The following is a 17,252-nucleotide window of genomic DNA, read 5'->3' on the forward strand; positions in this document are numbered from 1 at the left end:
TACTTGCGCTAACATCAGCTCACTAGGGGACCAGGGATCAAATCTGAGACCTTCTAGTTTTTATGCCATTGTTGCCCGCTACCTTTACCAGCGGATGCATTCAGTGCGATGTCTGCATTCTTCTTCTATTACCCTTTTCTTTCTTCAGGAGCAGCATATAGAGCGTGACCTATCGGATGAAGTGGCAGCTCGATTGTACCTGGATGAGGGAGATGCAGCAGCTCCTCAAATCCTAAAGGAAAATCTAAGCATCTTAACTAAAGAGCAGAGAGGAGATCTTCCCCAATTTACTGAGGTATAGCCAGAATTTATTTTACAGAGGCTTTAACTTGGGGTTCTAAGGTGCAACATAAACTGCCATTGTGCGTGTGTCTATGTGCAAAGGTTAACAGCTAAAATATATGTAGTAATGAATTCAAGGATGGAGAAAGCAACATCAAGTTATATTTATATACCACCTTTAATGTAGTACAGTGTCCTAAGGCCTTTCACAGAGGAAAAACTGATGCCGAGCAGTAATAGAAGACTTGGGAGCGAAGAGCAAAAGCATGGTGGAAAAGCTAGGTTTTGAGAGCTTTTAAGGAGGGGAAGGAAGAGAAATAGCAAGGTGAAGGGTTTTAGGGAGGGAGTTCCAGAGAGTCAAGATGGCTGAAGGCTTTGCCACCGACAGTAGAGTAGACGGAGGCAGCAATGTATAGTGGGCCAGATCAGAGGACTGAAGGGTCGGGGCTGGAACGTTGGGATGGATGAAGTTGCAGAGATTGGGTGCAATGAGACCCCGGAGGCAGGATAAATGAAGACTAATATTTTGAATTCAATGCATTGATGGATGTGAAGCGGATCAAAGATGGTGAGAATCGGGGTTATGAGCAATCAGAATTTCGTGCGTAACAGGATATAGGCAGTGGAGTTTCGCACCAGTTAGAGTTGGTGTCAGGTGGAGCTCATGAGACTAGCAAGGAGGCCATTGGAGAAGTTGAGTCTGAAGATAATTAAAACATGGGTTGTTTTACAGAGATGGAACTAAGCAAAGGCGAAAAACTGCGGATGCTGGATATCAAACAGAAAATGTTGGGAATACTCAGCAAGTCAGCACCACCTGTGAGAGAGAAACTATTAACGTTTCAGGTTGTTGATCTTTCATCAGAACTAGCAAAGATTAGAGGTGTAACAGACTTTAAACAAGTACAGAGGCAAGGAAAGGACAAAAGAGAAGGTCTGTGATGGGTTGGACGGCAAGAATGATTAAATGGCAAAAGCGATGATGGTACAAGGCAAAAGCAGGTGGTAATGGGACAAATAAAGAAACAAAAGATGGATTTAGAGGAGCTTAAACAGGAATAGCAGAATCATTACCAATAGCTGCTGTTTGAAAGAAATAGGAGCAGTGGTTATGAGTTGAAATTGTTGAACTCAATGTTGAGTCCAGAAGACTGTAAAGTGCCTCATCGAAAGATGAGGTGCTGTTCCTCGAGCTTCTGCTCAGCTTCATTGGAACAATGTAGGGTGCCAAGAACAGAGAGGTCAGAGTGGGAGTGCTTCAAAGAATTAAAATGGCAAACAACCGGAAGCTCAGGGTCACGCTTGCGGACTGAATGGAGGTGTTCAGCAAAGCATTCACAAAATCTGTGTTGTGTCTCCCATTGTCCAGGAGACTACATTGTGAACAGCGACTACATTGAAAGAAGTATAAGTGAATTGCTGTTTCACCTGGAAGGAGTGTTTGGGGCCCTGGACGATGGGAAGGGAGAAGGTGATGAGGCAGGTGTTGCATCTCCTGCACTTGTGTGGGAAGGGGAGCCGGTGTTGGGGTGAAGGAAGAGTGGACCAGAGTGTAGCAGAGGGAATGGTCTCTAAGCAATGGAACTAAGTGATGTTGGTAATGGATAGGATATAGGGTTTGAAGGACAACTCAGTCAAACAGGACGTTCATATTGCAGACATTGATTTCAGCCTGAGCGAAGAGACAGGCAGGGTACAGAGTTTGTGACTGGAGCCAAACAGGATGCCGGTCGTCCTGCCAGTGTTGAGTTGGAGAAAATTGTAGCTCATCCACAACTTGATGTTGGAAACTTAATCTGACAGCACAGAAGTAGTCGTGGAATCAAGTGTGGTGGCAGGGAGTTAGGTGTTCGCAACATACATATTGCTGGTGTTATGTCTGCAAATAATGTCACTGAGGGACCATGTAAAAAGCAGGAAAAGAAAGAGGTGCATGATGGAACCTTGGAGTACTCCCATGGTGACAATGTGTGAAGGGGAGAAGAACCTATTGCTAGACATGTACTGGCTATGTTTGGATATATTAGAGTGGAACCAAGAAATTGGTTGGATCACAGAACAGGTGGTGGACGCGGATGGCATGGTTGACTCTGTGGTATGCTGTGGAAAAGTTAATGTTGAGGGATAACACCGCAGTCTTGTTGACAAAGGATATTGTTGGTGACTTTGACCAGGCCAATTGCTGCTTGAACTGGATGAAGTACAGACTCGAGGGATTGGAACAGGAAGTGATGGGAGCAGTGAGCACAGAGGATAGATTTGGGCCTATTCAAAGGGGATTCAACTCTAGAACGGCGACAGGTGAATTGGAAGGCAGGGCAGCAGTGATGGCTTGGATTAGGGATTGGGTGGGGGGGACAGAGTACCCGAGACGGGAGATTTGAAAGCTGCCGTAACTAAGTGAGAGGAAGGAGAGGAGACAGGAGAGAAGGTTGCGCGAGGACTGACAGAAAAATAAGGGAAGATAGAAGTAATGGGACAACAACCAAAATTCACACGAGAAAGGCATTGCGTTTGATATGGTGCTGTAGAGGAAACCAATTAATGTATGAGATATTAAAGGGAGTGTGACAGCATGGATGGGAGCTTGGTAACAGGGCAGACAACAGAGAGTAATGGTCAATGGTTGTTTTCCAGACTGGAGGGATGTAAACGGTGTCTATCAGGGGTCAGTGTTGGGCCTTTGTTCTCAGTATATATAGATGATCAGGACTTGGGTAGAGGACACAGTCAGCATTTGCAGGCACAAAATTATGAAGCCCAGTTACATAAAGCAACTATGGGAGAATACAGATGGGTTAGTAGATTGGGCAGAAAAATGTTCGATTAAATTGAAGGTGGAGAAATGTACGGGGATATATTTTGTAAGGAAGAATAAAGAGAAGAAATATACACTGGGGCTGAAATTGCGGGTCCATGTAAGGCCTGTTACCGCCATTATGCAGCGGAATCGAGTGGCCGTCGTGTTGCAATCGATGGGCTGCCATGACCTAAGTTCACCTCGGGGATTTTTTGGCCTGTCCCCACTTCTGCCCCACTGCTGCTGACCGCCACAAGCGCGCCATAAAAGCGCGCACCGTCGCTCTCCCGCACCTACATCGCAATCCACCCAAAATTTACCTCCAAAAATTGCCGATCTGCTGTGTGGTGCTGCCAACAGCTTTTTCTGTCGGGGCAACTTGTTTTGTGTGTGCGCAGCACGGCACATTGCCACGGCCACTATTTTTTTTTTTTGCTGGCCGACTTCCCGATCGGCCGGACAATTATTGCCCCGGCCCGGCCGAAACCCTCCCTGGTGGCCCAGTGACCGAACCTACAAATTTGCTGCTTCTCTCCCCTTTAAATGAGGGGGGGAGACATAGTGATGCACACGTGCAATGACATCACCACTGCTCCGCTGCTGAGTGACAGTGGTGGAGACTCTGTCCCGTCCCAACTTCTGCCCCTCACCAGCACTTATTGCCGGACTTCCACCCCCATTATGACCGGCTTCCCGTCCAATGCGAAAAAAACTTAAAAGTGGAGAAAATCGATCGGAAGCCCGCCACATCGCACCTAGCAGTAAAAATCGTAAGTGCGCCAGGTTTCTGGCGGTGCTGAATTTCGGCCCCACTAACTGGTAAAATTTTAAAAGGAGCAGAGAGAATTTGGGGATTCAGATGCACAAATCTTTAAAAGTGTGGAGACTAATTTGCTAAAGCTTTTTTTAAAAGAAAAACAAGCACATGGGCTCCTAGGATTTATAAATAGGAGTCTGGAGTACTAAAGTAAAGAGGTGCTAAATCTGAACAGTCATTGGTCAGGGTGCAGTTATTGTGCACCATTTTGGATGCTTTAGTTTAAGAAGAAGGGTAAGGCTGTGGAGAAGGTGCAAAAGGGATATACTAATGATACCAGGGATGAGAACTTTTAGTTTGGAGCGGAGTCTAAGGAATCTCGGACTCTTTTTATTAGAACAGAGCCGGGTGGGAGGAGATCTAATATGAGAGGTTTGGAAAAAGTAAATTGGGAGAAACTACGGCCATTGTTCCTGATGGATTTGGCCAAAGTTTTGACCATCCATATTAAGGTCAGGCCTGGGAGCTTTTCTTCAAGCCTCCCATGGCGCGCTGCTTGCTCTACCCTCCCATTAAAATTGACCCCGATTACAACGCCTGTTCATCTTTCATTTTTGCAGCGTGCAGCACAGACCAGCCTGATTGTTCTGTTCACAGCAGCTGGGTGACCTGCTGTCTGCTTTCAGCACCCAGAGTGTTTGTGTTTGCTTTTTAATTGCAGCATTGCTAACTTATGATCTACCTCTACAGAAAATGGCGGAGGAAGTAAGGAAGGCCCTTGACTACGGAGAACCTGATGAAGTACTCAGCACTGGGTTTAAACTGAGGATAACACGAAAGGACATCAGCACTCTGTGTAATTACAGCTGGCTCAATGATGAGGTACAGGGCCTTTTCACATATATCCTTATTCCTTTTATTTTAAGATATTTTCTCCTCTTACTTGGGTCCTCACTTTGTTTCACCATTCATAGAATCATAGAATGGTTACAGCACAGAAGGAGACCATTCAGCTCGTTGAGCCAGTGCCGGCTCTCTGCAAGAGCACCTTAGCTAGTCCCACACCCCTGCCCTATCCCCATAGACCTGCAAATGTTTTTCTTTTAGGTACTTATCCAATTCCCTTTTGAAAGCCACGATTGAGTCTACCTCCACCACCCTCTCGGGCAGTGTATTCCACATCCTAACCACTCGCTGCATAAAAAAGTTTTTCCACATGTTGCCTTTGGTTCTGCCAATCTCCTTAAATCTGTGTCCTCTGGTTCTCGACCCTTCCGCCAATGGGAACAGTTTATCTCAATCTACTCTGTCTAGACTCCTCATGATTTTGAATACCTATATCAAATCTCTTCTCAATCTTCTCTGCTCTAAGGAGAATATCCCCAATTTCTCTAATCTATCCACATAACTGAAGTCCCTCATCCCTGGAATCATTCTCGTAAATTTTTTCTGCACCCTCTCTAAGGCCTTCAAATCCTTCCTAAAGTGCGGTGCCCAAAATTGGACACAATACTCCAGTTGAGGCCGAACCAGTGTTTTATAAAGGTTCATCATAACTTCCTTGCTTTTGTACTCTCTGCCTCTATTTATGAAGCCCAGTATCCCGAGTGCTTTTTTAACCACTTTCTCAACCTGCCCTGCCACCTTCAACGATTTGTGCACATATGCCCCCAGGTCTCTCTGTTTGTGCACTCCCTTTAAGATTGTAACCTTTAGTTTAAATTGCCTCTCCTCGTTCTTCTGACCAAAATGTATCACTTCGCACTTTTCTGCGTTAAATTTCACGTGTCCGCCCATTCAAGAAGTCTATGTCTTTTTGAACTCTATCACTATCCTCCTCACTGTTCACTACACTTCCCAAGTTTTGTGTCATCTGAAAATTTTGAAATGATGCCCTGTACTCCCAAATCCAGTCATTAATATATAATTAAGAAAAGCAGTAGTCCAAGTACTGACCCCTGGGGAACACCAGTCTGAAAAACAACTGTTCACCACTACTCTCTGTCCTGTCACTGAGCCAATTTTGTATCCATGCTGCCAGTGTCCCATTTATTCCATGGGTTTCAACTTTGCTGGCAAGCCTATTATATGGCATTTGATCAAAAGCTTTATTAAATATAATTTAAAATATTGAGAAAACATCAAATTATTGGTTGATTTGTTGTGGATATAATTCTTTCATAGATTGCATCACGAGCCACAATAGCGAAGTCAATACTATGGACAATTTAAAGCAAAATGCTGCAAATACAGGGATAAAACGGAGTAGGAGTTGAAGGCAGTTTTTCAGAGCAGGTAGAGGTGGATAGTGGTGTCTTAAGGTTTAGTTCTGGGGCGACTTCTGTTCGCTATATACCAATGATATGGATACAGGTGCAGCGTCCCAAATCCAGATCCCTCGTGACTGAGGCCGTTCCGGATTCCACTTGTTTCCGGACTTCGGGACGTCTTTCTGACGTCACAAATCTGGAAACACCCGAGCCCGAAGGGGGTTGCTCTCCGAGGAGCTGTTTGGGTTGTCAGCCCTGTCCAGGAGCTCGTCGGGACCCCGCCGCCGAGGGAGTTGTTCGGGTGGGCCCCGGCGCCGAGGGAGTTGTTCGGGCGGGCCCCGGCGCCGAGGGAGTTGTTCGGGTGGGCCCCGCCACCGAGGAGCTGTTTGGCCGCGCCCCGGTGCCGAGGGAGTTGTTCGGCCGCGCCCCGGCACCGAGGAGTTGTTCGGCCGCGCCCCGGCACCGAGGAGTTGTTCGGGTGCGCCCCGGCGCCGAGGAGTTGTTCGGCCGCGCCCCGGCACCAAGGAGTTGTTCGGCCGCGCCCCGGCACCGAGGAGTTGTTCGGCCGCGCCCCGGCACCGAGGAGTTGTTCGGCCGCGCCCCGGCACCGAGGAGTTGTTCGGCCGCGCCCCGAGGAGTTGTTCGGCCGCGCCCCGGCACCGAGGAGTTGTTCGGCCGCGCCCCGGCACCGAGGAGTTGTTCGGCCGCGCCCCGGCGCCGAGGAGCTGTTCGGGTGGGCCCCGGCGCCGAGGGAGTTCGGGTGGGCCCCGGCGCCGAGGGAGTTCGGGTGGGCCCCGGCGACGAGGGAGTTGTTCGGGTCGGCCCCGGCGCCGAGGGAGTTCGGGCGGGCCCCGGCACCGAGGAAGCTGTTCAGGTGGGCCCCGGCGCCGAGGAAGCTGTTCGGGTGGGCCCCGGCGCCGAGGAGCTGTTCGGGTGGGCCCCGGCACCGAGGAGCTGTTCGGGTGGGCCCCGGCGCCGAGGGAGCTGTTCGGGTGGGCCCCGGCACCGAGGAGCTGTTCGGGTGGGCCCCGGCGCCGAGGGAGCTGTTCGGGTGGGCCCCGCCGCCGAGGGAGCTGTTCGGGTGGGCCCCGGCACCGAGGAGTTGTTCGGGTGGGCCCCGGTGCCGAGGGAGTTGTTCGGGTGGGCCCTGGCGCCGAGGGAGTTGTTCGGGCTGGCCCCGGCGCCGAGGGAGTTGTTCGGGCGGGTCCCGGCGCCGAGGGAGTTGTTCGGGTGGGACCCGGCGCCGAGGGAGTTGTTCGGGTGGGCCCCGGCACCGAGGGAGTTGTTCGGCCGCGCCCCGGCGCCGAGGGAGTTGTTCGGCCGCGCCCCGGCACCGAGGAGTTGTTCGGGTGGGCCCCGCCGCCGAGGGAGCTGTTCGGGTGGGCCCCGACGCCGAGGAGCTGTTCGGGTGGGCCCAGGCGCCGAGGAGCTGTTGGGGTGGGCCCCGGCGCCGAGGAGCTGTTCGGGTGGGCCCCGACGCCGAGGAGCTGTTCGGGTGGGCCCCGACGCCGACGAGCTGTTCGGGTGGGCCCCGGCGCCGAGGAGCTGTTCGGGTGGGCCCCGGCGCCGAGGCAGTTGTTCGGTTGGGCCCCGGCGCCGAAGTGCTGTTCGGGCGGGCCCTGGCGCCGAGGGAGTTGTTCGGGCGGGCCCCGGCGCCGAGGGAGTTGTTCGGGCGGGCCCCGGCGCCGAGGGAGCTGTTCGGGTGGGCCCCGGCACCGAGGGAGCTGTTCGGGTGGGCCCCGGCGCCGAGGGAGTTGTTCGGGCGGGCCCCGGCGCCGAGGGAGTTGTTCGGGCGGGCCCCGGCACCGAGGAGCTGTTCGGGCGGGCCCCGGCGCCGAGGGAGTTGTTCGGGCGGGCCCCGGCGCCGAGGGAGTTGTTCGGGCGGGCCCCGGCACCGCGGGAGCTGTTCGGGTGGGCCCCGGCACCGAGGGAGTTGTTCGGGCGGGCCCCGCCACCGAGGGAGTTGTTCGGGCGAGCCCCGGCACCGAGGGAGTTGTTCGGGCGGGCCCCGGCACCGAGGAGCTGTTTGGGCGGGCCCCGGCACCGAGGGAGTTGTTCGGGCGGGCCCCGGCACCGAGGAGCTGTTCGGGCGGGCCCCGGCACCGAGGAGCTGTTCGGGCGGGCCCCGGCACCGAGGAGTTGTTCGGGCGGGCCCCGGCACCGAGGAGCTGTTCGGGCGGGCACCGGCACCGAGGAGCTGTTCGGGTGGGCCCCGGCGCCGAGGAGTTGTTCGGGCCTGCGGGCTCTGTCTCAGAAGAGGTGTTGGGGCAGGGCGGTGAGGAGGCCTCGAGGTAAGATCAGCAGCGGCAAGGTGAGGCCTGAGGTCGGGTAGTAGCGGGTCCCCAAGGTAAGGACAGCAGCGGTAGGAGAGGCGAGGCTCGAGGTTGGCAGGGTCGGCTGGTCCGGATTCCAGAACATTTTACGGATTCCGGACGACCCTGCCACTAATCGGCCCGGATTCCGGAACTTTGGATTTTGGACGCTCAACCTGTATCGGTTTAGAGGGAGTGGTGTCGAAAATTGCAAATGATGCAAAAATCGGGATAGTTCATTCTTTGCAACTTCTTTTGGTCTTCTAAAGAAATATTGATAAGATGGGGGAATGGACTAAAATTGACAGATGGAATTCAATATCAGTAAGTATGGTAGCATAGTGGTCATGTTACTGAATTACTAATCTGGACTGGTCTGGACTAATTATCCAGAGATGTGAGTTCAATGTCCACCACATCAACTGGGGAATTTAAATTCAGTTAATGAAATAAATCTGGAATAAAAAGCTAGTATCAGTAATGGTGTCCATGAAACTACTGAATTATCATAAAAACCCATCTGGTTCACAGATGTCCTTTAGGGAAGGAAATCTGTCTATATTTGACTCCAGACCCACAGCAATATGATCGACCCTTAACTGCCCTCTGAAATGGTGGCTTCTCATCACCACCTTCTCAGGGGCAATAAATGCTGGCATTGCCACATCCCAGGAATGAATCATTTAAAAAAAAAAGTGTGAGGTGATTTGGTTAAAAGGAAACGGGCTAGGGGATTGGGGTTACAGGTGCACAACATTGCATGTGAATCAGAACTACCGTTAACACCAGTTGTCTGCACTTCAGAGATGTTGTATAGGCTCCTGTCGGAAATGGCCAAGGGCATCATGAATATAAGCTAATCAGGATAAATTACACCATTTTTGACTCGACCGTGTTACTGTTGCTCTTCCTACCCTCAAACCCTGGGCTCTACAAATTGGGACATGGTCATTTCCAGTGCCATTTAAAGGCATCCCCATCAGGAAACTCTGGGAAATTTTAGGAAACCTTTAATTTCAAAGTGCTTGCAGTGGTTTTAAAACATTTTTGACTTTGGAGGGACTTCTGGCAACACACGTTTTTCATCATGGAGGTCATTCTGCTATTTCACTCTGGATCACCTTCCTGCTGCTCACTTGGTCTATGAGCACCTCCATTGGTTCATCTGAGAATCTTGGGGCCCTGGTTCAAGTCATACTGCCTGCTACTCCATAATATCACTGTCTCCTATCCACTATAGAAAAGTGCACCTCCCTTTTAAGGAGCTACAGGCTGCCTTTAAGTATCAGCCACTTTGCTCTCCAATCGACAAGCTGCCTGCAGGAAGCTTGATTTGAGATGGTAGCTCATCGCTTGTGTTTAAAATAGATCCAGCTGCAAAACTGGCACAGAACCCCAACCAACTGCATCAGGTGGTCAATGCAGAGACCTCACCCACCATCTGACCGTTCGATACTACCCTCTCGTGTAGAAACCTAAAAACCATAAGAATGAACCTAGATAGTGAATGTCAAGGGGCTATTGGGCCATGGGGACCAACATGGCTGAGACCAATTTTCACCCAGCGTCTTCTACACATGCACTTCCCAGCAGAGTCGCCAGATGGTGATCAGGAATAGGAGCCCGGGCGCTGGGTGCAATTGTAGTACAAACCGGGAATGAAACTCCAGGCTCTTTGGTGTACATGACTGTTACACACCAAATAGCAGTTGTTTGCGAAAACATTCTCTGTGCATTGCAGTGTTGTTGAGGCCTGCCTCATTAATACATAAACTGCGTTAAACACATCCACTGGAACACGTTGAGAGAATGGCAGCTACGGGCAACTGTGAACTGAGGGGCCGTGCTGCATTATGTCTTTAAATATTGAAAAACTATGTCAGTGACAACAAAGTGCTGGAAAATGGGAAAGAAGCCAATGTACTTCAAGAAAATCAATTACAACTGATAATAAATTTGTGCCATAATAACAGTAAATTCAGTTGAGCTATAGTGTGTATCACAATGAATGCTCCCACATCCCACTTCTGTGATCCTTGGCAATTTAATTGCATGCTCCTGGAGTACTGGCATTGCCCTTGAGTATTCCTGTGTGAAGTATACCCCAAATGTACTTTTTATACTATTGTACAAATGAGCATAACTCTGTGCCCTTCATTCTTTCTTTGTAGGTGCTGGCACATGCTGCAGTATAGCTCCAGGGACACCGGTATTCTGTGGTACTTCCCCCATGAGGGCCATTTTTAATGCATCAGCCTAGGCAGTGAATTGTCAGCAGAATGTTTAATCATGGGAACATCACAGCTGATTTTGATCCTGTGATCCTCTTGTTTTTATACACATGTGCTCAGGGATGCTGAGGCCAATTGTGGCCCTGCTGGTGTGTCACCCCAGCATCTGAGGAGTATCTGCTGTACAAAGCTCAAAGGATGAATTTTGTACACCAGTTGCTCTGTTCTACCCTGGCCAGAGTCAGCACCTTCAGGAGAAGGGGAGAAATGAAGGGAAACAAATGATGTGGGGCCTTGTATTCCTGGCTCTATGAATGGTGTACAGATTGGAGAGAGCTGAGCCTTTTAACTATTTTCTGCTGATATTTTGCAGGTGATTAACTTCTACATGTGTTTAATTATGGAAAGAAGTAAAAAGGCTTGTTTGCCCGGAGTTTACGCATTTAATACTTTCTTCTATCTGAAATTGCATACTGGAGGTTATCAGACAGTAAAGCAATGGACCAAAGGAGTCGATTTGTTTGAAAAGGACCTCGTACTGGTACCGGTACATTTAGGAGTCCATTGGTGTCTGACGGTAAGCTAGCATGTGTTTACTGTGTACCTATTCTGTTAATTTTTTAACATTTTGTATGCTCATTTGTACAAGAGTGTCTGGAGCATGACCTAGTGAGTGAAGGATGAAACCTGGTGCCATAATGGGCTACACAGACTAGATTCAATCCTCAGTCTATGCTGAGTTAGCTAATCTCATCCAGGGTAGCAATTGAGGTTCCACAGTTAACCTCCACATCCCCAGGCTCAGAGGAGAAAAGGCAGCCTAATCCAGTAACCATAGATCTTTATCCAAGGCACCCTGCTGAAAAGGGTGAGTGTGTGAATGTTTCGTGAGGATGGGATCGATCCTGTGTAGTTGAATATTCTGTTGGCATCTTTTGTCTAGGCTCAAATATGAAGGACGGGTGTTTGGAAAGTTAACTGGTACTCCTACAAACTATACCTGGGGGAATGTTATGACCATTTTACAACCTGTTACATTGTCTGTGCAGATGTTTCATGATTTACATGCAAAGTGGAGATTCCCTTTACACAAAAGAACAGTTTGCAGTTCTTCAACAAAATTAGCTTTTTTCAGTTCATAATTTATAATTTTGATGTTTGCAATTTAATAGCACACACTGTACTTCGACTAACTTGTTCAAAGTTATTTTTGAGAAATCTTACAGACTAACTGAATAACATCCCAAGCAATGTTCTGCTGTAATTTTTTTATGGGCCACCCAGCCCCTTTAACGGGCTGCACGGTCCAGTCAAAATTCCGCGCATACGCGGAATTTTCAATTTAAAATCCGGTTTAGCAGCTGCACGGGAGTGCAAGAGCAATGCATGGCCGCGCAGCTTAAAGGGAACGTTGGTCCCATGGTTCTTCACGGGAGCAGTATCAAACTAAGTTTGACACCGAGGTACATAAGGTGAGATTGGGACCAGTGACCAAAAGCTTGGTCAAATACAGGTAGGTTTTAATGAGCGTCTTAAAGGAGGAGAGAGAGGTTTAGGGAGGAAATTCCAGAGCTTTGGGCAGCTGAAGGCACGGCCACCAATAGTCGAGCGATGAAAATCGGGGATGCGCAAGAGGTCAGGATTGGAGGAGTGCAGAGATCTCACAGGAGAACTTATGGACTAGAGGAGGTTACAAAGATAGAGAAGTGTAGGGTGTTTGTTTTTCACTCTACTCTGATTCTTAGACCTCGGAACTTATAGTGGGACAAAATTTAGGCTTAACCCAGTGTCAGTTTTATTACGCAACAAAAACCAACAAAAACTACAGGACCCGACTTCTGAGAGAAATTTGACTTTAGACATACAATCACCAGAGATTTGTGGTCATTGATTCCGTGACCTGCTGTTTCTTCTTCTGGCTGTTCTCTGCAGCTTCGGTTCCTTTTTCCTGCTGCTTCTGTCTTCCTGTCCTCCTTCTGTCTTCCTGTCCTCCTTCTGTCTTCCTGTCCTCCTTCTGCTGAGCTGCTTTTTAGCTCGCATATTTATATCCAGGTTTTGAATAAGTTTCCCCGCTGGGCCGAGATGCGATTATCGATGTGGCGATTTGTTTAACTGGCTGTGGTGATGAGTTTGAATGGCTACTTATTTGCACACAGAGTCAACAATGCAAAAGATATTTCCTTATGCTGAATGCTCTGTTATCCAAAAATTTGCATTTCGTAGGGTCTTTTGTTGTCCGGTCTTTTTACAAATTTGATGTGGCTATTGGGCTGTTTTCCCCACCCTGGTCAATCAAGTTCAAGGCCTCACGTAACAAGTCCATTGTTGTTATGCATGAAGTCAGTTTTAGTTCCTGACCACAGAATGTCCTTGATTGTCCAGCTTAATTCCAAAAGCTTGTATTAAATTCCAAACACTTGGATTAATCAATTTTTAGTTCATAGTCTGTGTTTTTCTGAAGATTAACCTTAGTAACCTTACACTCCCTCCTTTTAATGTCTCTTATAATAAACTCAGCGACTTGGCCCCAAGTTTCCACACGCTACAAAACGGGTGTCCCTCCAAGCTGGGCGCCCGTTTTTTGCGCCAAAAACGGCACCTGAAAAAAAACACGCGATTCTGGAGCTCCCTGCAGCTCCATGTCTGCTTGGCGCGGCGCCCAGGGGGGCGGAGCCTACCACTCGCGCCGATTTTGTATGTGGGAGGGGGCGGGTACCATTTAAATTATTTTTTTTCGTGCCGGCAACCCTGCGCGTGCGCGTTGGAGCGTTCGCGCACGCGCAGTGTGAAGGAAACATTGGCACTCGGCCATTTTTGTAGTTCTTTGTAGCTGTTTAATTTTTGAAAAATTTTTAATAAAAGCACATTGCCCTTCTATGATCAGCACTGACGCTTCTTGCAGCAGTGAGAAGGCTGCAGGAAGCCTCAGAAGTTGAGGCAGCCGTTTCCCGACGGCCTCTTTCTCCCCCCCCCCCCCCTGTCGGAAATGGCTGCTCAACTTCTGAGGCTTCCTGCAGCCTTCTCACTGCCTCCTTCCCCCCCCAGCCCGCCGTCGGGAACGGCTGCCTCCTCCCTCCCTCCCATTCGCGGGAACGACGCCACACCGCTGAGCTGACTGTAAGGCTTCCACCTCAAGTGGAAGGCTGCTTGCTGCCTGCTTACTGCCCGACTGCCCCTCCCTCCCTCCCGTTCGCGGGAACGACGCCACACCGCTGAGCTGACTGAAGCACTTTCACATAGGTAGGAAGATGGTTTATTTAATCTTTTCTTTGCTTATAAATGTTTATTCAGGTTTAATTTATTTATATAATATTTGTATAAGTATAAATAAGGATTTATTGTAGAATTTAATGACTTCTCTTTCCCCCCCCTCCCCCCCCCCCAACCTCATTCTGAACGCCTAATTTGTAACCTGCGCCTGATTTTTTTAATGTGTAGACAAGGTTTTTTCAGTTCTACAAAAATCTTCACTTGCTCCATTCTAAGTTAGTTTGGAGTACGTTTTCACTGTGGAAACTTTGAAATCAGGCGTCAGTGGCCGGACACGCCCCCTTTTGAAGAAAAAATTCTGTTCCAAAGTGAAACTGTTCTAACTGACTAGAACTGCAGAAATAAAAATGTGGAGAATTGCGATTTCTAAGATAGTCCGTTCTCCACCAGTTGCTCCGAAAAATCAGGCGCAAATCATGTGAAAACTTGGGCCCACAATTCTGGGTGGCGTCTTCTTTTCCATGAGCGTTTTGGGTGATTGCAGCCTTCAGTCAAATCTCCCTATTACATTTCTTTTTACACACAAAACCCAATGTTTTTACAATACAACAGTGTTTCTTACAACAAAACCATGTTTGGCCTTAATCTGACTTTGGTTTATATCTTTTTTACAAATACTTCGGCCTGGATTTACTTTAATAACCTTCCAGATTCCCTTCCCTTGTCCTTTTCTTTAGTTTGCAGGACAGGACAAGTAGATACAACAACATTATCAACTGTACAATTACGATTGAGTGTGATACGATTCGAACCCAGGGGGGCAGATTTCAATATTGAGTCCCAGATCCCATTGTGGAGGGGCCATCATTTCCTTGATTTCTGCCCTTACTTTCTCCCCTTACTTTCTCCCCTTACTTTCTCATTCTCCTGGTGTAACATGTAATAATGTTTGTGGGACAGCTCGATGTTCTTTAATAGTTCAGTCAAGTGGTCAGGTAATGGCGGGACATCGTATCCAAAACGCGATATGTATTCCTAGAGATTCAGTAAAGTACCATTGACTGTGATACTTAGGTGTTTGTGGTCTGAAATAGGAATTATTTCTTGTGCTACTTGTGTCTCTACCTGGGGTTTGAAACAAAAGGTAGAATTCCCTCACTGGACACCAAGTGTCTTGGTGTACTCTGTACTGACTTTCGCTGGTGGTGACACAGTATGTCCCGTTTCCCTTGTACACCGTCTGTGGCAGAACATGGTCGTGAGCCGTCACTTCCATGATACAGCTTATAGGCTGCCCATCCTCGTACTTGAAGCCACATACCGGCCGATCGAAAGGGTTCAGATGATAGGGGCACAATACCACATGTGTACCCCCTCTCTGGTATCCCTCCAGACTAGCACCTGTTATTGAGTCTCCCAATTTTACCACATACTGCGGGGTTTTATGATGTTTTACATGTACCCCGTTCCGATTTACCCCAATGTTTTCCACCCGGTGTACCGGTACGGGTCGTTGTGACTGATCCAACACCGGTATTCGAAGCACGATCCTCATTATAGATTGTTTACTTTGACCACAGTTGACCGGGACTGGCTACGCTTCGGAGGCTGACCGTAACTGGCACGAATTCAGGAGTTTGTTATAGACAATGCTTTTAGGTGCTTGTTACTGACCCATGACGTGGGTACGTGGCCTTTTTTTAAATCCTCTAAATTATTGCGTCCTTCATTTAACAACCAAGCTCCGTACATGATTCATGTCATTCTGAGCAGCTTGATCTGACGCGTTTCTACCCTCCTTTATTAAAGCATTGATGGTCTGAGCGTGTTTTTCCACTTTAGCTGCCATCACTTTCAAATGAATTATCATTGCCTGGTCCTCCTGTACTTCGTTACCCTCTATGTGGCTACCCTCCTCCAGTATTTTCTTTAACTGGTCCCTTAAGGTATTCACTTGGACTTGCAACTGCACTTTATGTACACTATTTACCAGTAATGTCTCAGTATTAAATGCTGTAGCTACATTACTCATTAGCCCCCTTTTCTGTCTCGGTTTGTGCGCTTCCCACTGACTCTTGTCCCCGTAATTCTTTTGATAGAATTGTTTGAACATTTCCTTTAACAATTTTTCATATAACTTTTCCGTTTCTGGCGGGCACCACCGGGTTAATTGTAATTCTGTTAAATTTAGAATAACCGTTGCTACTTCATAATATACAGAATGACGCACCATTTTCCCTGTTGGGATTAACACCAGCTCATTCTTATGCCCGGGTTTTAGGACAGGACATGGAATTTCTTGGTTTGGCATCTCCAGCATTTTAGGAAGCGGTTTTAATTTGCTCGTGATCAGCTCAATTGCATTGACTGTTTTTGGCAGGGTTCAAAACCCTGCGTCCAATTCATTCCTGACCCAGAATCTTGCCATTGCCTTTTAAAGACAATCCCCACACCTCCCCTGCACTTGTGGGGATAAATCCTTGTTCCTCCTTCCACCGCTTGTCCCAACACAATTTCGCCCCCTCTTTTGTTCCTGTGATTCGCCTGTTAGAACTATTACCCAGTTTCTCCCACTCTGTGAATGCATTCGTTTTTTCCCTGTCTGTTTTCCGTAACCACCACCATCCTCCCATGGGGTAATCCCTTTACATTCCAGACAAACTCCTCTACCCTCTCTCACCCGTACCTTCCTGGTCGTGATGTTTAGCCTGGGGCAGGATGCTGATACATCCCCAAGTTTGTTTCTGGTTTCTATGGAGTACTTGATCGAATTTGACCCTAACCAGTGTGCGCATAGGTGTTTGTGCCCTTGTTGCTCCGTATGGCTCCTCCTTGAGTTACAATGGGGCCGGTTCCTCCCATACACCCGAGTATAAGGAATGTCTCGGTATCTCCCAATCCTTTAATAATAATGACCATCCACAGGCTTATGCACAACGTCCCCCTCATCTCGTATCCCTGGCTCGATTCGCTCCTATTTTTTTTTAAATGAAAGAAAATTATTTTGCTCTGTGGGGGCCTCCCCCTCGCAGGTCCTTCTTCAGTTATTCACATATTTATATAACACCTTATTACGATCACTGCTTCCCTCTCAAAGTTCAAGTTCGGTAACACCTTGACGGCATTTCCATATTAAAGGAACTCTTTCGGTAATCAACACGCCTGCTTAAAAGAAAAGAAAAAGAACATCCATTGTGGCTTTCCTTCCAGTCCAATGGGTTAATTCATCAATTCTGATCCCCTTTCTGTTACTGAGGGAAACATCCACTCAAATTCCAAACTTAAAATTTTCTTTAAAATTTTACGAATGCTTAGAATATTTATTCAACCCTTGACAAGGTGTTGCTTTCTGGTCTTGTACAAAGAGTTTCTTTTTTTGCATTTTAAAAA

General features: G+C 48.3%; 1 protein-coding gene across 1 annotated transcript in view; it reads left to right on the forward strand.

Annotated features, from left to right (window-relative positions):
- senp2 (SUMO specific peptidase 2) overlaps positions 1-17,252 on the forward strand; it is a 143,961-nt gene that overhangs the window by 93,909 nt on the left and 32,800 nt on the right. Inside the window, 3 exon segments of the mRNA XM_070873889.1 lie at positions 149-295; positions 4,590-4,721; positions 11,026-11,229. Coding sequence (XP_070729990.1) covers positions 149-295; positions 4,590-4,721; positions 11,026-11,229 — 483 coding nt within the window.

This window comes from Pristiophorus japonicus, chromosome 3, assembly GCF_044704955.1.
Source record: "Pristiophorus japonicus isolate sPriJap1 chromosome 3, sPriJap1.hap1, whole genome shotgun sequence".
Lineage (NCBI taxonomy): Eukaryota > Metazoa > Chordata > Chondrichthyes > Pristiophoridae > Pristiophorus > Pristiophorus japonicus.